General features: G+C 49.4%; 1 protein-coding gene across 5 annotated transcripts in view; it reads right to left on the reverse strand.

The window, feature by feature from the left end:
• Cfap65 (cilia and flagella associated protein 65) overlaps positions 1-23,713 on the reverse strand; it is a 34,240-nt gene extending 10,527 nt beyond the window's left edge. For 2 of the 5 annotated variants that reach the window (XM_085838409.1, XM_085838400.1), the window contains exons 1-19: positions 23,635-23,713; positions 21,255-21,423; positions 19,980-20,216; positions 17,404-17,466; positions 16,445-16,611; positions 16,116-16,315; positions 15,703-15,848; positions 15,050-15,272; positions 14,446-14,711; positions 13,388-13,588; positions 12,798-13,172; positions 10,824-10,961; positions 9,014-9,259; positions 7,906-8,130; positions 6,902-7,060; positions 6,553-6,703; positions 6,107-6,235; positions 4,887-5,112; positions 4,501-4,629 (exon numbers count right to left, since the gene is read on the reverse strand). In XM_085838409.1, coding sequence (XP_085694535.1) covers positions 4,501-4,629; positions 4,887-5,112; positions 6,107-6,235; positions 6,553-6,703; positions 6,902-7,060; positions 7,906-8,130; positions 9,014-9,259; positions 10,824-10,961; positions 12,798-13,172; positions 13,388-13,588; positions 14,446-14,711; positions 15,050-15,272; positions 15,703-15,848; positions 16,116-16,315; positions 16,445-16,611; positions 17,404-17,466; positions 19,980-20,216; positions 21,255-21,383 — 3,410 coding nt within the window. In that variant the 5' untranslated portion in view covers positions 21,384-21,423; positions 23,635-23,713. The other 3 variants (XM_085838402.1, XM_085838404.1, XM_085838407.1) reach the window with 3 other exon arrangements.
• Between the last annotated feature and the right edge of the window lie 52 nt (positions 23,714-23,765).

The following is a 23,765-nucleotide window of genomic DNA, read 5'->3' on the forward strand; positions in this document are numbered from 1 at the left end:
CAATTAAGGGCTTCCTTTTATAATAGCTGTTTTGGACTTGATGTTTCACCACAGCAAAAGAACAATGACTAAGACACTGTCTTTAAAGAAACAAACAAAAACTAACCAAAGACACAGGAACACCCAGAAATAATAAAGAAAACAGAAGACCGGGACTCTCGTTTTAGACACCAGGAGCCAAGGGTGTCACTTTTATGTGTGAGTCACTTAGGGCTGGCCACTCATCTTTCTTTCATAAGCTCTCAGGAGGGGGCCATTTGCAAATCCTGGGAATGCTGGCTGGCAGGGTCACCCAGGGGCCCCTGAGAAGGAGGGTGTTGAACCCAGGGTGGAGAACAGGTACCCAGAGGGCCGGTGACCTTGAAGCAAGCAGGAGTGGGAAGAGCTCCCTCACAAGGCCTCACGCTGTAGAAAAGTATATATTGTCCCCTATCAGCTTGCAAAACTAAAATAAGAGAGGAGGGGTCCCAAGTCCCCCATTCGATAGAACACCCTCTTAGAGAGATGGGTGGGGGTGGGGGGACTGGTCCCAGCAGCAAACAGGGTCAGGGACCGAAGACGGGACACCCAGAAATGGAAGGCAAAGGAGCCAATAAGCCTCACGGGAGTCGGGGAACAGCACCTCAAACTCACAGGGGGTCTGTCTTTGTTCCTCTCATACAGGAAATTTGAAAAATAGATGCATACAGTTCGGAAAGAGCAGACAATATCACACACAGAGGGAGAGGGAAGTCCCGCTGGCTTTTGGGAAGAACTGGGCAGCATCTGCTAAGATAAAACACATACGTGTCCTTTGGCCTGGAAAACCTACTTTCAGGAATCTGCCTGTATGATTAACATGCAGTCATGAAAATACACATGCTAAGCATCTAAAAAAAAAAAAAAACTTGTTGTGTATGTGTGTATGTCATGTATGTGCACACATATGTGAGCACGGCCGCAGAGGTGACACAGCATGCATGTGGTCAGAGGGCAGCTCCGGGTGTCAGCCCTTGCCTTCCACCTTGTGTGAGACGGGGTTTTTTTACCACTGTGGCTGTCAGACTAGCTGGCCCACAAGATCCTGGGAATGACTGTTCTGTCTCCACTTCCCACCTTGCCACAGCAACATTGGGACTGCAGACATGTGCTACTGTGGCTGGCCTTAACAGGTTCTGGGGACTCCAGGCTCAGGATCTCATGCTTGTGAATCAAACCTTTCACCCACTGAATAGTTAGGGTTTCCATTCCCGTGAAGAGACACCATGACCACGACAACTCTTATAAAGGAAAACATCACTATCGTCACGGTGAGAAGCATGGCAGCGTGCTGGAGAAGGAGCTGAGAGATCTACACCTAAGATCTGCAGGCAGCACTAGTGACTGCCCCACTATGGCCTAGCTTGAGCATATGAGACTTCAAAGTGAAGTCACCTCCACAGTGACTCCCTTCCTCCAGCAAGGCCACACATATGCCAATAAGGCCACACCTCCTAAAATGGTGCCAGGCTCTAAAGCCTAGGGGGCCATTGTCACACAAACTTCTGCACCCATCGAACCATCTCCTCAGCCCCGAAGACTTTTATCTGTATATACATCCATATACTAAACTTTCTTTGTGGTGACAAACAAACAAAAAAACAAAAAACAAAAAAAAAACTATTTTTTTTTTGTTCATTTTATTGGGAACAAAATCTTCCAAGAAAGGAGTGGCCTAATCACTTAAATCCCTTTCTATTGCAGAATATCATGTAACTGATAAAAGGAATGTACTAGATCTATATGTACTCTACTATGTACATTTTTCCTTCATGGCACACATCCTAAAGGGACTCACTCTGCAAAGCTGTCAGTGTGTGGTGCAAGTGCTGAGAGTGGGGCACACTCCCAAGCTATGGCCACCTCAGCAGTGGCGGGGGTTGGGCTCTTCCCCCATCAGCTACATGGGGATTGGCCTCCTGCAGGTGAGCGCTGTGTCTCCCCTGCTATGTGGGGAAATGCTGGCCAGTGGCCGAGTGGGAGCTTTTGCTATTTCAGGATCCTCTGGGAAGTTTCTGCATCTCCTTTACACACAATTACTCGACTGGTCTCCTGGTGAAATTATGCATGCTTGCCCCATAATCTGGAGGACAATAGTGCCTTCCTGAACCACCATCCCCTGGAGATCAGAGTGAAAGGTCGTGGATGTTAACCGAGCCTTTGTCCCCTCTGCAGCTCAAATGTCATAGGTCCCTTAACAAGCTCAAACTCTCTGGAGGAAGATTCTAGGCTCTTTGTGCCCTGCTCTTGCCGGTACCTCCAGATGTATTTGAGGCCTCCATTTTCTTGTGTTCTTCAAAAATTTTTCCTCTTCCTCCCCCCCTCTTCTTCCTCCTCCTTTTCCTTCTAACCATGTTAGGGATTGAACCCAGGGCTCTGCATATGCCAGGCAAGCACTCTAGTACTGAAACACCACACAGCCAGCCCTCCAGAAAGTCTTTTCTGATCTCACCATTAATCTGCCAAAAGTGTTCAATAACCCTGTGAGTGTCACACCGTCCTCCCTCCCAGGACACTACCTTGTCCTAGGAGGCTGCTCTATCCTGGGTTCCTGTTGCATCGGGAGGACAGGGATTGGCCTGGTCCATATTTCTATTCTGAGGATCAACCCCCAGCTTGCTTTTGGGGAGAGCCCGGGACAAATGTAGCCAATGAAATAAAAAGCACATTAGTGAACAAATGGTATTCAACAGTATATTTGATGTCTTTGAGGCTGTCCCCTTGAATGCAAGGTGCTATGCAACCATACCCTAGGGTCAAACCCAGCAGAGGTGTCGGGAGGAGAAGGGTTGAGGGGAGAAGGGAGCTTCATGGCTCTCTGATCCACCTCCCAGATTCAGGATTACCCTTCATCCTGCCCACTGCTATCTCAAGCCCAACTCCTAACTCTCCTTACACCACTTGTCCTGGCTCCATCTGCTCTTTATGAACTCAGCAGAGAAATGTCAGAGCTTGGGGTAACCTTGTCTACTGTCAGTGTAGAGTCCTTTCTTCACCCTATACTCCTGAAATGTCCTCCACCTGCCCAGGCTAGCAAGTTCCCACCACAAATACCCCTGCTTCTATCCTTGTATCCTTGTATCCGCTCCTCCCTTCTCCTCCCCCTCCCCTCCCCCTCCCCTCCTCCTCCCCTCTCTCCCCCTCCCCTCCTCCCTTCCTCCTCTCCTCTCTCCTCCCTTCCTCCTCTCCTCTCTCCTCTCTTTCTCTCCTCTCTCTCCTCTCTTTCTCTCCTCTCTCTCTCTCTCTCTTTCTCTCTCTCTCTCTCTCTCTCTCTCTCTCTCTCTCTCTCTCTCTCTCTCTCTCTCTCTCTCTCTCTCTCTCTCTCTCTCTCCCAGCACCCACCAGTCAGGGTGGGCCTTGACCTGTTCTCTGCCTTCTTTTATACTCATTAGTCAACCAGAACTTAAAAGTTCGCAAGCAGACATTTACTAAGAAAGCTACCCGTGTTCACACCGGAAACTCGAACAAGACTGGCACGGAAACGGGCGGCTTGCTGGGCATGCGTTCTGGGCTCCGATGAGAGGGCAGGATAACAGAACAATGGACAGGCTTGACAGGTCCAGGGCCTTAAGCCTGGCTTCCTGTGACCTGTGAGGTGAGTGACTGTTTTGTGGCCGGCTTCCGCTCACTCTCCAGCAGCGCAGCCTCTTTGCTCAGCGCGCCCTCCAGTGGTAGGCTCCTCTGCGGCAGCACAAGTCGGCCCTCCATGATAACCTACACTTGCCACCATTTGACCCCTGCCCTTGGACTGCAATCTGTCTGCAAGCAGCGAGGGGTGGTGCCTAGACCGCCCTGATATGCAGAAGCAACTTAAAGCCTTCTTGCTGTCTGACTAGTATAGGCAGACTTTCTGGAGCTGGTACACCTGGATTTGAACCTACCTCTGCTTCTAACAGCCATGTGAGCTATGTGGCTTTGCCTGGGCTCTTAGTCCCTTGACCCTTAGACCCTGTCTTTTTAACAGGAGAGGTCTTACTGTACAGATCAAGAATTGAAAGCTGCCCCCACTTCTCTCCATCCTCCCCTCTTCCCTACATGTCCCAGGACAGGGCTGGAATCTTCCCCTTTTCCCCCCACTTTCTTTCTCTTCTTGCTCCTTCTCCGTCTCCCTCTTTTCTCTGTCTCTACCCCCTTCTCCAGGTTCCCTTCCCATCCCACCAATAAACCTTTTTTAAAAAAAAATTGAAAACTAGAGAAACAGTGCCTGAGTCTGTAGCATTCAGACCCTGGGTCTGATATAGCTGTGACCAGGTTCCAGGAATTGCATCCTGCCCAGAGCCTCGCTGCAGCCAATCACATCTCCTGAGTGCTGTGGACAATCACAGTCTCCTCCCAGCCTTCTTACCCAGTCAGTGAGACCTGCCCGCAGACCACGTGTGGGTTTCCCAGGAAGACCCAGGAAATGGCTCTTCCCTGGGACTCTTGGCCTTTAGGGCTCTGTCCCCAGACCCCTGTAGCATCCCCCTTTCTGCATAGCCATACCAGTCCAAGGGCACCAGCCCACAGTTCTTCAGTACAAGGAGTACCACTGAGGGCGGGGCATTGTGTGGCGCTGCTCCAAAATTGAAGTCCAGCTTCAGAGGAGTGAAGATGGGGGGTGTACGGCTCATGCTGTGTGAAGTGGAGAAACGGCTCAGTGCAGGAGCTGGAGACAACTCAGGACTCTAACCTTGGGTGCCCATCCTCAGGCACAAAGTGAAAGATGTGGAACTCAGGGTGAGTGAGATAACATCAATCCTTGTCTTCCTCTAAGAATTTTGAGACATCCTCCCCTGCCCGACTCAGCTTCTTGGGAAAGGCCTGGTGTTGGGGTGTCAGTGGGTGGTTTGTGAGCCTCCCGTGTTGCCCTGGCCCCAAACCTAGCTTACCTGTGCCGAGTGGGCACCTTGTAGGTGAGCTCCTTGGCAGTCGGGTCACGTGCCAAGTAACTATTGAGGGTGTCCAGGGAGAAGAGGTGCCACAGGTGCTTGCGAGTGATGCCCTCGGTGCTACCCATGGAGCAGATATCCAGGACGGAGAGTAAAGGATACGCAGCTTCCAGGGACACGTGGCACAGCACCTTCCTTTTGCCATCCATGCTGTCGAGGGGAGGGGCTGTTGGGAGAGCAGAGAGCTCAGCTCCCGTGGGGTTAGGCACAGAGCCCTGCTCACAAACAGTGGCTCGGCTTCAATCTTGAGCGTATTTCCAATGGCAGCCAGCTCCTGTCTAAGACTTTCTATGTGCTGGGCACTGTCCTATCTTAACGTAGATCCTGGCATTTAACTTACACCACTATTTTCAAACTCATTGCAATGTAGCATGATTCATAGACTGTAAAAACTGTTCCTTAACACACACAGTTCAATAGGCCTTATACATTCACAGACACACGAGACCACCAATGCTAATTTTAGAAAGTTTCCATTGTCTCCCTCCCCAAAACTCAGTAACTAGTGAACGCTCCCCCATCTACCCATCCCCCACTGCCCAGCGATCATTAATCTATTCTCCACCTGTGTATTTTATCTTTTCTGAATGTTTCAGACACTTGGTTGCTTGGCTTTTTCTGACTGGCTTCTTTCACTTAGAGTCTTGCTTTCAATGTCCATCGCTATGGTTGCATATGCTATTCATGTGTGTGTGTGTGTGTGTGTGTGTGTGTGTGTGGCCTGTAGTCTGTGACCATCTCCCTTTCATTGGTGGAGAAGCTGAGGCATGTTTAGGTGAAATAACTAGCTAGTCCCACATGGCCGGTAAGTGTGGGAGAGTCCGACTCAATCCTGACACTGGCACGGGGGGCCGGGGGGGGGGGGAAGCGGCGACTCCATCTCGTGGAGGAGAGAGCTAAAGCTTCATTGAGGATATGCCTGTGACTCTGACAGCACATTCGCTAACTCTCACGTTCCCACAGCTCAGGGACACGTATGTAGACATCACGTGGGCAGACACAGTCACACCCATCAATCAGATCCTGAAGGCACAGGCCACCCTGCTCTCACTGACTGTCAGCTTGTCTAGAAGTTAGCATGCCTCTGGCTCTGTATCTCACAGTTCATCTCCTCCCATCTCCCCATCTTGGCACTGACTCTATACCGAGAGCCTACGGACCTCTTTGGGACAGGAGACAGTAGCTAATGGTCCAGGAATATTGGGAACGGACTTTTGGACGGGCAGTTAGGTAGATGGTATCCTGGGAATGAGGCGGCATGGTCCCTTCCGAGTGGTCGAATTCTAGAGCTGGGGTGGGGGTGAGGGAGATGGTAATGCAGGGGTCATCAGTGGTATCTGGACAGAGGTGCCCTCCTCAGGTAAACCCTCCCCTAGGTCACCACAGCACTCCCTGATGGCAGAGCAGGCCGGGGCAGAAAGAACCATGCCTCTCGAGGTCACCAGCATTTGCCACAGTTTAAAAGTAGAAATGCTAGGTTTTTCAGCTGTCTTGTCTGACCCATAGTATGTATGGGCCATCTATCTTAAGCACAGACAGACAGACAGACAGACAGACACATGCACACACCCCTCCCTGGCCCCAGACCCAGACCAGGTCTCAGTACCACAGGGGTCACTGTGGAGGCCCTTGGGCCTGTGCTGCTCCAGGACCAGGCGGTAATAGAGGGTGCAGTTGCCGTCATTCAAGAGCACCAAAGGCTTGACTTCCTGGCTGTTCACCAGTACGTTCCCGAAGTCCAGCTCCACTGGCTTTGCCTGAGATCATAGCCAGCTAGCTTCTGGGGGTGCCCCCAACCCCTAGTCTTCCAACCATCCCCCAAGGAGAAGCAGATCTGAGGTGGTGTGCAAGGATCCGTATCTTGTCCTCTACCTTGTTGCCTGCCTTCTTAGGGCTGGCACAACTTTCCCTCCCTCCTGGGTCCTGGCTCCTCCCCCAACAGGGCTTCTACTCACAGAGAGGCATCCAGTAACACCCATGCCCACCAGCCGAATCCTGTAGTGCACGGTGGCTTGGGGTTTGGTCTTTTGTGACTGTCTGGCTTCCCAGACCCAGATCCCCACTCGGAACAGGTACTTGATCTCCTCCAGAGGACTGAAGATCCACGTTAGTGTCTGGGGTCACAGAGACGGTTCATTCTTGCATGCATGTGTACAGGACACCCCCTCCTGGCTGGGGAAGGTCCTGTTACAAATGCTTGCACCACGTTTGCACCTGCCTACTTATGCCACTTTGCACACGTCGTATTATCTCATCTCCAGAAGCCCCTCCATCCTACAGCTCCATGACAGGGACATGGTGGCATTTTCAAGATTCATTATGATGGAAACTGGAGCCTCAGAGAAGTGAACTATCTGGACCAGGGTCAGAAACCTAGTGTCCAGAGGCTGGGCCCCAGGACTCAAGTGGGTTTCTACATATGAATTTCCTTGGCTCCTATTTCCAATCCCTGGGTAAGTATGGATACCATGTATTGGTAGTTACTGCTCTGAGTCTGACCTACCTCAGAATAGGAGACAGCGTCTGTTATTTTAGTGACAGTTTGGGTCCCCCTTTTGTATTAACCTGGAACCTCTGGGTGTCTCCTTTCTCACCCCTTCCTAAGAGAGTCACCCATTTGGCCCATACCCAGCTGACTCAAACTACCTGCCAGCAATCTTGTTGCTTGGATATCATGAATGATGAAGTTTAGACATGCCCTGGGCACTGGCATCACTAATGTTGCCTCCAGTCCCAACTCTGCACCCCTGGTCTTGATTTTTTTAATATTCTTCCCCCTAAGCCTCAATTTCCTGTAAGCTGTGGGTAAGGAAGGTTTGACTAAAGCCCACTTGCAGGCTAGGGGAGGTGACTAGAGATTGCTCAGGCAGGTGTGCATTACAGGCCACAGGACTGGTAAGACAGGTAAAGGTGACAGGAACCCTCCTATCTGCCCTTGGCAATGGGCCCAGGCACTCACGAGGTTCTCGTTAGGGTGGATGATACCCTTGGAGGGCTGGACGGCCAGCATCTTTTGGTGCTCTTGCGAGACTCTCCACTCAAACTGCAGGGGCAGCCGTGAGGGGTTGTGAAAGGTGAAGTTGCTGGTGGAGGAACAGCCCACCCAGGTAGGCTTGAAGAAGATGCTTTTGTGGGTGTCCAGCTTCAGCTCCAGGGGCTCCTCTCTGCTCTGCATGCTCACTTCCTGAGCCAGAGGAAGGAAGGACAATGCCATGACCTCTTGGCTTTCCCTTTGTTTGTTTGTTTGTTTGTTTGTTTGTTTGGTTGGTTGGTTGGTTGGTTGGTTGGTTTTTTTTATTTTTTATTTTTTTATTTTTTATTTTGGAACTATCTGTGCTGATTTTCACACGAGAGGAGACAGCCAAAGCTGTCTTCCAGACTGAACATAACAGCTTCTCTCAAAAGCAGATTAAAAAGAACCCAGAGCTAGGTGTGATGGAAACTAGAGTAGGTGAGGCAGGAGGATTGCCTAGAGTCTAAGACCAGTCTGGGCTATATAGTGATATATTGCCTTTTTTGGTTGTTTGGTTTGATTTTTCAAGACAGGAGTTTCCCTGTGTAGCCCTGGCTACTCTGAAACTCACTACACAGACCAGGCTGGCCTCGAACCCACAGGGATCACCTGCCTCTGTCTTCTGAGTATGCCACCACTGCCTGGTAGATTTGTTGTCTTAAAACAACAAACAAACATTGAACCCTCAGGGACCAAGAGAGGATGTATCAGTTTTTCATGGGGTCAGATATGGGTCTAACCATCCATTCCTGCCCCTGGGCTGACTGCAAACACCCCTCTACTCCCTTCAGATATGAGTCTGGGATCTTTGCAGCCCTTTTCTAGCCCTGAACTCCACGGAGCAGACAACTCACTGAGAAGCAGCTGAGTCGCCAGGGGTGGAGCCCAGAGCTCCCTCCCTCCCATTCCTCCTTAAGAGGAATGCCTCCCCACTCCCATCCCACAATATGTTGGCACAGACCCTAAAAATGTGGTTTTGAAAAAACACAAGTGACAAATCGTGGTGGCCTAAAGACCCAGTAAAGGCCCAGTTCCTCTACCCCCTGCCTCCTACCTTGAGGTACTGGGGATAAAAGTTGAAGTTCAGGTAGAAAATGTGCTGCCTCCATGAGGTGCCCTTGGGGTATGTGCTTATAAGGAAGACCTGGTGGGCTCCAGGACCGATGAGGCCAGAGGAGGGCCTCAGAGTGATGTCCGAGCTGCTATTGGGGGCCAGACTGAAGGTCATGAGCATGGAGCCTTTGTTGACCAAAAACAGACTTCTGTAGGAGGGTTTTCCAGGAGACACTGCTGGGAACGTCTGGGAGGTGGGGAGAATAAGAGGGAAAGGGGTCCTTCCTCAGTTCTCTGTCCCTAGATACACGTTTGGGACCCACCCAGGTTTGGATGATGCTGTCTCCAAGGAGAGCCAAGATCTCTGCATACGGCACAGCCAGCAAAGAATTCCTGGAGATTAAGGGCAGCCGCAGCCTACCACTAAAGAATACTTCTGTCCCCCAAAGGCCTTCAGACATAGGGATGTGGTGGTCCCAGGTCCCAGGAAAAGCCAGGACTCCGGAGGTTAGGGGTGAAGTTAGTTTTTAGCAGAGTCTTCCAGTTACTCTCTAGGGAGTCAGCCATCCTGGGTCAGAAGTCTGGCGTCGGGGGCTGGTGAGATGGCTCAGTGGGTAAGAGCACCCGACTGCTCTTCCGAAGGTCCAGAGTTCTAATCCCAGCAACCACATGGTGGCTCACAACCATCCGTAAAGAGATCTGGCGCCCTCTTCTGGAGTGTCTGAAGACAGCTACAGTGTACTTACATGTAATAAATAAATAAATCTTTAAAAAAAAAAAAAGAGTGAGCATCGGGGACATAGAAGAAGTTGGGGGCTAGCAAGGGGTGGAAATGATGTAAATACAGTACTCATGTATGAAAGTCTCAAATAAAATAAAATTTAAAAAAAAAAAAAAAAAAAAAAGAAGTCTGGCGTCCTTCCATCTTTCTAGATGATTGTCACTCAGATGTCAGAGGGGGCCAGCCCCAATAGCCCCAGCTTCTAAACACTTCTTGGCCATTTTGGATTTGGCCAGAACTAGGGTAAAAACTAAACAGGCTACACAATGCAAAGCCTATAACCCCTGGTCCAAGTTCCCAACCAGTTGTACCAACAAGTTTATGTGACTCAGTGCAGAAGCAGCACAGGCTGCCACTGGTCACACACAGAAGGGAGCTGCCAAGGGGCCAAGAGCATTAGTGCAGGCACTCAGAGTGTCAGGGGGAGCTTTATTTTAAGGAGGGGTGGCCTTGGGATGCATATCAAGGCAGCATAGACTTGGGATGAGAGAGTGGAAGTGCAAGCCACTGTTCTAAAGTGATACCTTCCCAACAACAAAACAGTGAAAACTTGACCATAGTGGTAGAACCTGGGAAGGAAAAGCAGAATTGGATTCTGGGGGCTTGGCCCCAGGCCAAGCACTCTTTAGCCCTGTGCCATCCTACCTCCAAAGACAGACAAGACCTTCAAGGACCTAGGGAAGAGGTCTGGGAGTTCTGACCCTCAGAAGGGTGACGGGGCTCATGCTTTGGGCTAGTTCATCCCCAGGGTCCAGCCTAGGGCTTGGGAACCAGCAGGCACCCAGTGAGCAAGACCAATGAAGGCGTTGGAGAGTATAGTTCCCAGGTGGAGAGGGTAGGGCTGGTACCCAGACTCTAGGCTGTTCTTGTGCGGGGACACACATGATCCACAAACAAGCTGGCCTAAATCCCCAGGATGGCCAGAAAGGATTTGGGGATGTATTACTGAGGCCATTAGAAAGAGAACAAGGAAGCGCAGGCTGGGGTCTCTCCCTCATCTTGCTCTGACGATGGTTGGGGCCGTGCTCACCTTGGGTGAATCCAGGGAATAGTGTGGGATGTGGTGCTCTAAGGCAGGGGAATAGCTATGGCCTCGAGCCCGAACCTTCAGACACCAGGACGGGACCACTGTGCAGTCCTCTTCAATATTGCTGTAGCACTGAAGGACCTACAGAGGACAGCCCACAAGGAAATTCAGAGTCCAGGGACTGACCCTAGAAGACAGTCACCCTGCCCCTCCCTATCCCTGTGCTGGAGGTATCCTATATTGGGAATTAGAAAGGAGGATTTGATGGAGACTGCCTAGGACGGACGTACAAAATCCCTTCCGCTGTTACTGGAGCCTCTGTAGGGAGGAGAGTGGGGTAGGTAGCTAAAGCAGGTTTGTTCTACAGGAATGAACCCAGAACAGTGCTGGCCAATGGAAATATAACATGAGCCACAGACTCTGGCTGAAAATGCAATTTTAAATGTTTCAGTGGCCACATTCTTTAAAGAATGAAATATCAATAATCTATTTTATTTGACTCAATAGTTCCAGACTCCAGTCACTTCAGCATGCAATCACTGGAGAGGCTATTAGTGAGATGTTTTACACTATTTCCATAGTCAGCCTTTGAAATTTGGGTGTATTTTATACTCACAGTACATCTTCTCTACTTGGACCACTGTATTTCAGGAGCTCACTGGTCACATATGACTGGCTGGTGCCTGCCTGCCTTATGGATCAGCACAGGTCTAGAACCCATAATCTGCTGTACTCAGAACTGGGCAGCAGAAGTTGGCATCACATTCCTACCTGTCTCCCATAGCCCTGCTAATATATGAGAATGGAACAGTCAAAGATTCTACTCTGTCTGAGTGGACATAGTGGCACATATCGTGGTCTACGTAGGGAGTTCAGGCTGGCTGAGGCTACACAGTGAGGCCCTGTCTTGGAAGAAAGGAAAGCAAGAAAGCAAGCAAGAAGGGAAGAAAGAAAGAAAGAAAGAAAGAAAGAAAGAAAGAAAGAAAGAAAGAAAGAAAGAAAGAGAGAGAGAAGAAAGAAAGAGAGAGAGAGAAGAAAGAAAGAAAGAAAGAAAGAAAGAAAGAAAGAAAGAAAGAAAGAAAGAAAGAAAGAAAGAAAGAAAGAGAGAGGGGAAGGGAGGGAGGGAGGGAGGGAGGGAGGGAGGGAGGAGGAGGAGGAGAGAGAGAACACCAAGAGTATAGTTAAGTTGGTAGAGTTCTTGCCTAATATACATCAAGCCCTAGGTTTGGACCCTAGCACCAAATTAATTGAGGGTGGCAATCCATCCCTGCGATTTCAGTACTCAGGAAATGAAGACATAAAGACCAGGAGTTCAAGGTTGTCCTTGGCTATGCAGCAAATTCAAGACTAGCATACACTAGACAAGAACTTCTCTACAAAAACAAAACAAAACAAAAACCCCACAACCATGCTTTGAGCAGCAAGTTGTGAGTTTGCATCTGTAGTCTCAGAATTGGGAGGCTGAAGCAAGCAAGGAGATTGCAAGGAGTTGAAGCCAACCCTGGCTCTATAGTGAAAGAAACCCTGTCTTGAAAAGCAAAGCAAAACAAAAACAAAAAACAAACAAAATACAGAAAACAACCCCCCCCACACACACACACAAACTACAAAATAAAAACAATGTTTTTTGCTTTGGGTACTTTCTTTAAGGCCTAGTGGCCAGGGACCCCTACCTGACACCCCCCAGAGGGCTCCTCCCTAGGCACTAAGTTTTTCCAAAGGGCTTGATCCCAGCTGAGTTCTTCCCTGGGGGAGGCGAGGGGGGAAGACCACACAGAAGTGAGACTCAGGAGGGCCAAATCAGACCATGAGCCTGGGAGGATAAAACCAGAAGAGGGCACTGTCCAGCCAAAGGAAAAAATAGAAGCAGTTAGGAAATGCCCTTCAGCCACGGGTCATCCTTGTGGCCAGACTCTGCCCTTCAGGCTCTAGGGAGAGACTTAGCTTCCACAGTTGTTTCGGTCTGTATGCACACACCTTATAAACGGCGAAGGCTTCTAGCTCCACAGCGTAGAGGCAGTTGGGGGAGGACGGCTGGAAGTGCAGGCGCAGGGCTATGGACTTGAGTGGGGGCACGTCACTAGTGACTGGGGTCACCCAGAAAGGGCAGTCAGATCTGCCAGTCCAGATCACGGTGATCTTGCCTTTGGTATAGTTCCTCAGGCACAAAGGAACAGGGTTTGGGGCTTCAGGCCCAGGACAGGCACCAAAGTCCACATCAATAGGCTCTAGACAGACAGCCGGGGGAAAGATGGCCAGGTCCCTGGTGCCGTCAAAAAAGTACTCCGTCATGGGAGGGATATTGGGGTACTTTTGGTCTGGCAGGTCCTCCAGTTCCTGCATAGGGAGAGACTGGGACAGGGTTCAAATGTCATTCTTCTTGCTGCCCACTCTCTTCGGCTCCCTTCTCTCCCGGAAAGACTTCAAGTGCTCCATGCAGGTCATCCCCAGCTACAGTAGGTAGTGTAGGGCACAGGCCTACTCAGTGACTTGCAAGGGAGGGTCGGGGATCCTAGAGAGATCAGCCTGCCTCTCTGTGGGGCTGGGATGTCTGGCATCTCACATACCTCAATGGGCAATATGAGGGCCCCATCCTCATCCCGTTCTAGCTTTTTCTCCTTTAGCATGGCAGCCAGAATGTCAGGAGGGTAGAGGGTCAGGCCCCGAGCCAGGTGTGTTCGGTACCAAGTGAGGTGCTGAGGTGTCAGGATGGCTGGCTTGATGCTGTCTGAATGGCAGGTCCCAATCAGGTCCAGAAACAGTGGGTCCTGTGACATTCGTCCATGCAAGACAGAACCCAGGGTAGGTGGTGAGGCAAGGGGAAGTGTGGGGCTGGACAGAGGAGAGTTAAGGAGCAGAGGCTGAAGGATGGTGGTCAGGGCTGCATCCTGAGAGCTGCCTGCTAGCTGAGCAGAAAGTTGTGGTATCCCAGGGCAAGTCAAGGGGAGAGGAGCCTGGACCTGTAGCTAGGATGCTCAGCCTATTGCTTGCTCTTTTTGCACTACCCATGATTCCCGGGCATTCTCCTGCTGACTGGTAACAACCAGAAGCCTATCAGACCCAGCATTTAGCCCCACCCTGCCAGGGTAGAATGGCAGAAAACCACATCTGTTTTGTCTCTTTGCTCCAAGGCCTCCCAAAGCCCACGCTGCACTTATGAGAACCGGGCAAAAGGGCCTTCTCCCCAGGTAGAGGGGTTAAGCCCAGAGCCCAGTTGATGGGGGATCCTAGGCTACATTCCAGCCTCCATTTTGTTGCCATGTCCAGGTACTGCACATCACATGCCCATGGGGGCTGGGCTTGGGTTCTAGCTTCAGAGGTCTCGCCTCCTGCGCATGCCCGAGTGAGGTGATGTCACTGACTGGCAGCAGTGACATCAGAAGCAGCAGAGCCAATGGCCCAAGGGCAGTGGGGGAGAACTTGGCACACCCACCCGGACCAGTGAGCTTTTCATGCACCCTGGTCATGCTCTGTCCTTAAACCATGGCAGAGGCTCTACAGGGGCAGATGTCCTCGTCAGATCCCTTAGAGGTTCTGCAAAGAGGAGGGTGCCCACCGAGCCTTGCCTTCATCTCCTAGTCTCAGGGCCTCCTCCCCACATCTTGGTCCCTTCTCCATCACTCACCTGGTGATGGATGAGACAGGCCACCCTCCGGAAACTGATGATAGGGTGAGTGGGCTGGTAGGCACAGTGCAGGGTCATACAAGTCTTGCCTGCCAGGGTTCCAAAGGCAGGCCTGACACTGAAGACACTCTCCTGGCAGTCAATGTCAAACTGGAAGTGAGCCTGGCAGTCCGACTGGTTCTCAATCCGCAGAGTCTGTTCCCGGCGCTCCCCGAGCTTGACCCAGTGGAAGTTGACACAGGAGTGCTGCAGCACTACATCGGGACCTAGGCAGAGGAAAGGGGTCCCTGTGAGAGATCCTTGCCCTTTGGGTGGGCTGGAGGGTGCCAGCCTCAAAAGATATCTTATAGGAAGTCCCACCGCTTGGATGGAGTGCTCCCTGGAGCCAGATGGCCAGGCTGGAGCCCTGCAAAACTCTCAGTTCCATCATTACTGTATGGAAAGATGGGATCACCAGGTATCCACAGTGCTTCCCCACAATGGCCACCAGGGGACAGCAGACACCCAGGCCCAGGGACCAGGAGCAGACAAAGCGCTCAAGGGAATGACTCCCTAGTGGGACGCTCGCGTTCTGGGGAGCGCGACATCCTGGGACGACCATTACCTCTAGAGAAACCAACAACCTGGAGCAAAGTTTTGGTGGCACAGCCAGAAGGTATGATGGAGAAGTAGTCAATGGCTCTGCTGTCCAAAGTCTTGGGGTGAAAGAACAGTGACAGGCATTTCTTCTCCCCCGGGGGCACAATGCCTTGGCTTGTAGAACATGAGAAGCTCGGGTCTTTGGTCAGCATGTGTTCGGCCATTTCGATCTTGAAGGGGGCGTTAACCTGTAGAGCCAGGGGTTGGGAGAAGGAAAGGTTCCAGATTTGGGCGGTCTGTGCATCATACTGAGGAAGCCACATGAGGGATCAGGCACAGGTGGTATCCAGGCTGGCCACGAGTGTGTCCCATTTCAAGGCTGCCCCCGGGGAGGGGGGCGGGGGTGGGGCGGGCATCTTTTACTTCTCCCAAAGGTAGTATGAGAGCTAGCCTAAGGCCTGGGGGTCAGAACACTCAGTGGGCTACAGGACACATGAACCCAGCCTCTGCTGAGAGGAGACAGCTGTTGACACATGTGCGTTCTGTGCTTGTGTCAAGAGACAGAAACGTGCAAGGTGTTGGGTCTGGGGATGGGGAGGAAGGGGGAGTATACCCAGGCTTGGGGTCCCTGAGCCTTGCCCATTCCCATTTGCTTATCCTTTCCCAGTGCATGCACACCGCAGATGGGTTATACAGCCTGATTTGCCGCTCTGCGACGGAGCCCACGGAGACATAGCCGAAGTGTACCACCTTCTGGAAGCCTTCCTGATCCTGGTCCTCTAGCTCCTTGTGCTTTATGCTCACCAGCAGCTGTGCACATTTAGCTGGGGCAGAGAAGGGGGAATGTCTTGGGGAGGACCTATCAGGGCCTCTATAGCCCCAGCTGAACAGTCCCGACAAGACCGAGTATCATATCGTGTGTCCCCACCCCTGCCTCTACCACCGGGAGGGATAGTCTGTGATTTATAGAAGATAAAGCCTAGGGCTGGTGGAAGAGTGAGAGGCAGGTGGGGACCTGTGGGGGGCGGGGGAGCTGAGATCTAAAGCTCAGGGAGGGCTGAGGAGGGTCTCTGGTGGGAGGGCAGGCTTACCTGCAGCCTGTACATTAATGCTGTTCTTCTGTTTGTTTCCCTTTCCATACCAGCACAATGCCTCAACTTCATGGATGACAGCTATGAGGGGCTCAAAGGTCACTTTGATCTTACAACCCAGGCCTGGCTCCAGTAACCCCGTAGTGGGTAGTATCTGAAATGGGGCTGGGACTTCCCAGGTGAAGAAGGTGGGCAGGTCCCTAAGAGTGAGGGGGTAGGTCAGGTCTTGGGGTTCTGCTGGCAGGAGCCTGTCTCCCCTGCTCACTACAGTTCTCCTCCCCCCTCCCCAACCCCTGGGGACTGCTATCTCTACTTCAGGACCTTCTCACCCCACATTGTTCAGACAGAACCAAGTCTCCACTGTGTCCCCAAGGGCACACATAGGCAGTTGCAGAGATGATGGGCAGTCTAGCTTGTAGCAAGGCAAGGTGGCCTTCAGGGTCACACAGAACACCCCCTCTTCTTTTTCAAACCACAACTGGTCTGTGTATTCCTTCTGCAGGACAGGAGGCAGAGGAAGAGGCAGTTACCAGTGAGTGGTGTTCAGGTAAGAATCAGGACATTCCACTTCTGCTAAGCCACCCCTCCAATGAATCCCTAGCAGGAAGGCTGGGCTGTAACCCACCAGATCAGAATTTCATGAAAGCTTATATTGTCTTGGCCCCTGAGGGGGGGAAAAAGCCACTTTTGTGGGAAACAAGGAATTCTGAGGAGCCAGATTCAACAGCATACCCCTGTGATCGCAGCTGCTCAAGAACCTGAGGCAGGAGGATTCCCTTGAGCCTAGAAGTTCCAGGATAACCTGGGCATCGTGAGGCTATAACTCAATATAATGAGCTTCAAAGACAGAAAGTTTTACAAGAAACATTCTGAGGAACCTTGCAGAGAGTAAGTGCCTAATGAATCAAGAGCTTTCTGGTGATAATTACAGCCCTTCTGACCCCATGCCCAATAGGAAACACCCTTTTATTGAACAAGATCAAGGTCCGAGCCCCATTGGGGGAGGGTCTTCCTAAGCTGTAGATTTTTTTTTTAATTTATTTTTTGTTTGGTTGGTCGATTATTTTTCTGAGACAGGATCTCACTTTGTAGCCTTGACTACAAACCAGGATGCAGTTATGCAGACCAGGATGGCATTAAACTCAGAGACATCAGCTTGCTTCTGCTTCCCAAACACAGGATGTACGGGTGTGTGTGGAAATCCCCGCTGTTCAGACATTCCTCCTATTCTGAGGTCTCTGATCTTTTGCCCTCCCCCACACTGCATTGCTTGTTGGGCTGACCTTACCGCTTCTAGAGGTCGGAAGACAATGGGGAGTGTGAGCGTTATGCCTGGGCTCAGGAAGATGGGCTGTGGAATGATAGTGAAGAAGAACTTGGTCTTGGGAGGCCTGCAGAGAAGAGCCAGGTGGTAAGAACGTCTGAGCCGGGCTCAGAACCACCAGAGGAAGCTGGAGGATGGAAGTCACTCTTTAAGGGGTCAGATTGTAAGGGGACCTATGTCTTCCTCCTCCTTGTAATTTTATTTTTTGAGACAAGGTCTCATGTGGCCCGGGCTGGCCTTGAACTCCATATATAGCCAAATGTGACCTCTGCCTTCTAATCTGTATCTACCTCCCTAGTGCTGGGATTACAGGCATGGTCCACTACATCCAGTTTTCACAGTGTTGGAGATCAAATACAGGCTTTGTACATGCTAGGCAGTCTACCAAATAGACTATCCTCAAGTCCTATATCATACACACATGTACACATACACACAGTTCCTTTGTTTGCTTAGAGACAGGGTCTCGTATAGCACAGGCTGGCCTCAAACTTGCTGCATGAAGCCTTGAACTCCTCCTGATCCCCCAAGCATGTGCCACCATCCACCACACCTGGTTCCCTGCTTCTCCACTCCTACAGTTATTCACAGCAAGACTCCTGACTCTGCTGAAGATGATGATCATGGAGAGAGCCAGGATAGATGATGTGGACAATGACTGCACCCATGGCCTGGTGAGTGTGGGTGGAACAAACACCATAGAAAATGCAACATACAAAACCAACCCAAAAATTAGTCAATCAACTTTATGGTCACGCCACCCAAAAACCATTGAAGAAATGGAAAAGGGTAGGCAAGAATGTTCCATAAAGGAAACATTGGAACGGGTGGGTCGTAGCAAATACTGCCTAGCACTGGAGGAAAGACATCCCAGTCTTTCCTCTTCAAGATAACACAGAAACACTCCCTAACACTGTCTTTGTAACAACTATATATTATTACCAAAACCTATCAGAGGCAGAACAAAAACTAGACTAAACTTAGTCAGAAACAAGTATTAGGAGGAGGGGGGAGGAGGAGGAAGGAATGAAGGAAAGAAGGAGGAAGAAGAGGAGGAGAGGGGGAGGAGGAGGGAGAGGAGGAGGGGGAAAAGGAGGGGGGAGGAGGAGTCGGAGTCAGAAAAATAATATAACAATGTTGGAATTATCCTGATATTCATGATTAGTTTAATGCAGAAAGTCAGTTCATATAATTTACCATATGAACAAAATAGGGAAAAGACAAAACAAATGATACCTCAATTCAAAAATGTTAGGGACTGGAGAGATGACTCACTAGTTGAGGTCATTTGCTGCTCCTTCAGAGGATCCAAGTTTGGTTCTTAGCACCCACATGGTAGCTCACAACTGCCTGTAACTTCACCTCTAGGAGATCCAACACCCTCCCTGACCTTTCTGGACTCAAGGTCACCCCCATACATTACATATGCATGTATGTATATACACACAGGCATACACACACATGCAGATAAATAAAAATAAGTCTTTTAAAAAAAGTTTGAAAATATTGGAAAACCTAGCCAATCATGGTGGCTCATATTTGTAATTCCATCACCTGGGAGTCTGAGGTAAGAGGATTACCACAAGTTCTTGGCCAGGCAGGCCTATATTATAAGATCCTATCTCAAAACAAATAAAAAAGTCAACAACCCTCAAAAAAAAAAACCCTATCAATCAACAAATGATGAAAACAACTTTAAAGCACATCACATATAGCTGGGCACAGTGACACATACCTATCATGCCAGCACCTGAGAACCAGATGTAGAGCGACTCGGTACTGTAATGTGTGATTTCCCAAGTTCATTCATTTGTATGTCCAGCCAAATCCTAGTGTCACGCACCAAAAATTGGCTATATGTGTAGTGAGCTGAGTTTAAGGTTTTGTGAAACTTCAAAGGGATAAGAACAATGAGTAATCTTGAGAAGATGGAGGACTTACACGATCAAGCTTACTTCAGACTTGACTACTTAACCCCAGGATTCTACTGGTAGACCTGGAGCACAGATCATATTCCAGCTAGAGATCTACACAGTTCAGCAGTCAGTATCATAGGGGAGAGCATCCACTGGAGCACACCAGTGCCAAGAATGGTGCTGAGAAAATGGCACATTCAGCTGAGGAAATATATCACCAGGCCATTCACAAAAAGCAATTACATATACATAAAAGAACATTTTGAAAGGTTCTTTAGAAAAACAGGAAGGAATACTGGAGGTGTGTATACAGAGAGACAATCTGTGTTTAAAAAGAAAAGGTTACAAAAAGCAAATCATATTCTTTCCTTTAAAGTCCATAAGGTAAATTGGACTGGATTGGTAAAAAGATGCCAACACATGTGGCAAATTCATTTGGGAAAAGCAAGAAAGTCATTAGAACAGGAGGCAGGCTAGTTGTTCTCTGCGAGTAGGAAGGTCCCACGATGTGGGCTCCAGTTAGTTGTTATTTCTAGGATTCTTCACACTGTACATGTTTTGAATGTTCTTCTGACTTGGTGACCTTTTAAAGGTTGTTTTGTTTTCTTTTTAAGAAGAACCCACCTTGGGGGCTTGAGGGCTCAGGTGGTAGGTCCCTGGTCCCTCATTCTGGTACCTGTACTTCATCTTCTGAGTTTTCAGGGAGAGGTTTTTCAGAACCAGGGTTCTTGTGGTCTCCTTTCCCAGCTCCCAGCCTTTCCAGTGCAGCTCCTCGGCGACCTCGATGCCCCAGATCACCCTCTTTTTCACATCATTTTGCCTCCTTATGAGGCATATTTTCCTGTCCGGGGTATCTACAAGCTGTTCAGGTGGCATAAGAGGAGAAGAAGTTGAGACTTAGGAAACAGACAAAGATCTCCCAGCTCCATCCTGCTTTTAGCACTTACGGGGTGATGAAGTCCCTCACCCTTGGGCATGGCATTGCAGGATATATGATCACAATGTGAACCCCAAGATTGTGTTGTTTATTGGACAAACCTGTTTGTAGCTGTGGTGTGGCTCAGCCTTAACACATACCTTTAATTCCCCTGGCTGGAATACAGACACAGCCTTAGTACATATCTTTAATCCCAAACAATGAAGGTAAAGTTTGTAGAAGGAAGAACTCACATTTAAAAGTGATGTCTAATTCAGTAGCAGACAAAGCGACAAATCAGAGAAAAGATTTGACAGACTAGGATATGCCCAACTCTCACAAGAAGAGAGGGGAGAGAGAAGCCACTTGAGGGACAGTGTAGAAGGTGGGGACAGTTTTTTGGGGACAGTTATAGAGAGACAGGTTGCAGAGAGAAAACAAGCTAGATCCAGGTGAAGACAGGAGGAGCCAGAGAATGAGAAGGACCCAGAAGTTTAGAACAGATTGCCAGAGTTAGTTTGAGGTTAAGCAGAGCAAGCCAGGAGAAACTGAAAGAATCCAGTTTGAATCAGTCAGTGTGGAGAGAAGTTAGAGCCAGAATAGCTGAATTGAACCAGCTAGCCAGAGATCAGAAAGAACAAGAAAGGGTGAGCTTATTCAGCAGTAAGTCTCAGGGGCTGGAGACATTCTAGGCTTAGGTAAGATTGTACAGAGGCTACAAGCTTCCAAGACTAGGCCCAGGTTAGCAGATTGAGGCAGTAAACCATTGAGATGACAATTACCTTAAAGGAATAAAAGTTACCTTCACAGAACCATAAACTAGTTCCCAGCACTCACGTCTGCCCAGGGCTGCATCTAGGGATGGTTGAGTGCCAGAGTGTGTATGGGAAAGTCTGTCCCCCAGGCGTTCACTCTATTGTACTGTGACCATGCCCCCACTTGGTCTTGTCACACTTGATCCACCACCCCAGCCATACCCTCACCTGGGTGGTGACACTGCTACTTCCCAGTGTGCTGGCACTCAGGCACAAATCTTCATTCACAGTGTTCATTGTACAGTCACAGTTCTCCCTGGTCCTCGTGATGTGGCATTGGTTTTTCTGGATGAGCATCTAGCAAAGCCAAAAATCCTTACCAGATCTGCAGATGAGTCTGGAGTTGAGAGGAGCAGAGGAGGAAGTGAAAAAGAGAGTTGTTAGAGAAGACTCTCGTCGTTGAGACGGAGGAGGAGGAGGAGGAGGAGGAGGAGTTTGCTCTTTGTTTTGACAAGTGCCATTGCTATGAGGTGGCGCCTTGAGGCCCGAGGCTGAACAAAAGGCCCAGAGCTTTGCTCAGTGGCCTAAAGTACCACTCCAGAAACCACATGGAGGAGGGATTTTGGAATAAGGCTGGTGTAGCCCTTTTCTTCCATGGCTACACGTGTTTTACTTTGCTTTCTATTGCTGTCACGGACACTATGACCAAAAGCGACTGGGAAGAGCAAAGGGTTAGCTTTGTCTTACAACTCTCAGGAAAGTCAGGGCAGGAATTGAAGACAGGGACCTGGAGGCAGGAACAGCAGAGGAACACTGCTCACTGGCTTGTTCTCCGCAGTCTGTTCAACTTGCTATTTGGTTGGTTTGTTTGTCTTTGTTTGTTTTTTAGACATAGCCTCACTAAGTAGCTTTGGCTGGACTTGAACTCTCAGAGATCCGATTGCCTCTGCCTCCCAAGTGCTGGGATTAAAGGAGTGTGCCACCACACCCAGCAGTGCATCTAATTCTTTTTAATTTAAATTTTTATTTGTGTGTGCATGTGTGTGTGTGTGTGTGTGTGTATTTGCCACATGCAGGTGGTACTGATGGAAGCCAGAGGGGGTATTTGATTCCCTGGCTCTAGAGTTAGAGGCAGTTGTGAGTCACCCAACATGTGTATGTTGAGAATGAATATCTTAAGCACTGAATCTTCTCTCCAGTCCAGCACATCTTATATTCACAGTTTATCTCAATTCAGACCACCCAAATTTCAAGTGCCCAAGAGTTAAGGTTGCCTAGTAGCTACTACACTGGACAGCCAAGCTGTAATACTTATTTTGAACTTATTTCTATATTTCACATTGTTTAGTATTCTTCTCACTTCTTTAAGTAAGATTATCCATATCCTAAATAGTATCAATTTGACTAACAATCCAGACAGTATTGTGAGGTTTTCAACAGGTATTTTAATCGCTACAGTTGTTTATCGTTGCATGTGACTTGCCTTCTTTTCCTTGTTTTTTTGAGACAAGGTTTCTCTGTGTAGCCCTGGATGTCCTGGCACTAGATCTACAGACTAGGTTAGCCTCGAACTCTGAGATCCACTTGCCTCTGTCTCCCAAGCGCTGGGATTAAAGACGTGAACCATCATGCTTGGCCGAGACTTGCTTTTTTATTTAACCTAAAAAACTCCTTCTTCAAGTATGTGGTTAATTAAGTTCCCCATGTTATAATGTAACAATCTCATGATTACCTTTAGCAGTTTACACATTTCCCAAAGACAAACTCATTCTCTCTCCACCAACCAGAGAAACCCTCTGCTGACTCATCCGTTCCTAGAAGGTTCTCTAACACTGGAGGAAACCATTTCAGGTTACTGTCTTCATCCCAGCCATTCCTTCACAGAGCATTTACCAAGCAGGTCTGATACAGCAGGTACTTTGTACAAAACAAGTTTCCTACCTCCAAATGTAAAGTGGGTGTTCAGACAGAACCCAAGAAATGCAAGCTGCGAGTGGGGAGGAGAGCTGCTACTTTTCTGCCTTTGGCTAGCTTTAGGTCCTGCTCCTAGTCCCCGATCTCTCAGACATCAGGGGATTCAACAGACAGTCTGCCTTGCCTCTCTGAAAAAGTCCTCACTCAACACACCAATCTATCTCTGGAAGGCCAGAGAAGAAGAGACAAAATAGGGTAGAAAAGTGGTCCAGCCGGGACTTAAGGCAGGAAGCATGGAGCCTTTTCAGGAACAGAGGAGGTCATTTGCAACATTTCACTATGAAAAGAACGTGCAGTTGTGTGTGTGTGTGTGTGTGTGTGTGTGTTTGGGGGGCTTGTTTTAAACCAATTTTCTAGTTTCGGGGTGGGGGGATTTTATCAGCTTCTTTTATTTGCCTAATTTCTGATCTTAAAATTTTACAAACGACAGGTGAAAAAACTGGGAGTAGGGGTGAGGGTAGGGAGCGGTCAAGTAGAGCTGAGGAAGGAAGCCTTAAAACGAAGGGAACAAAATGTACTTAGGGGGCTTCTCAGGGTCTCCTGGCTCCCGCATCTAATTAATCTCGCCCACAATGAAAGGACTTTCTGAAGACCCGCCACGATTTCCTGTAAAAGGGGTTTTTAGTACAGATACCTTTCACTTGTTCCTCTCGCTGGCCTCCAACGTTTAGAACTCGTGCAAACGCTGTGCTAACGGTCTCCATAGATACAGGACGCTCGGGACACAGCGTCTTTTGGTATCCCATGGCAACGACGGCAACCCAA

Source organism: Mus caroli, unplaced genomic scaffold (assembly GCF_978045245.1).
Source record: "Mus caroli unplaced genomic scaffold, Mus_caroli_1 scaffold_1, whole genome shotgun sequence".
In the NCBI taxonomy this organism is placed as follows: domain Eukaryota; kingdom Metazoa; phylum Chordata; class Mammalia; order Rodentia; family Muridae; genus Mus; species Mus caroli.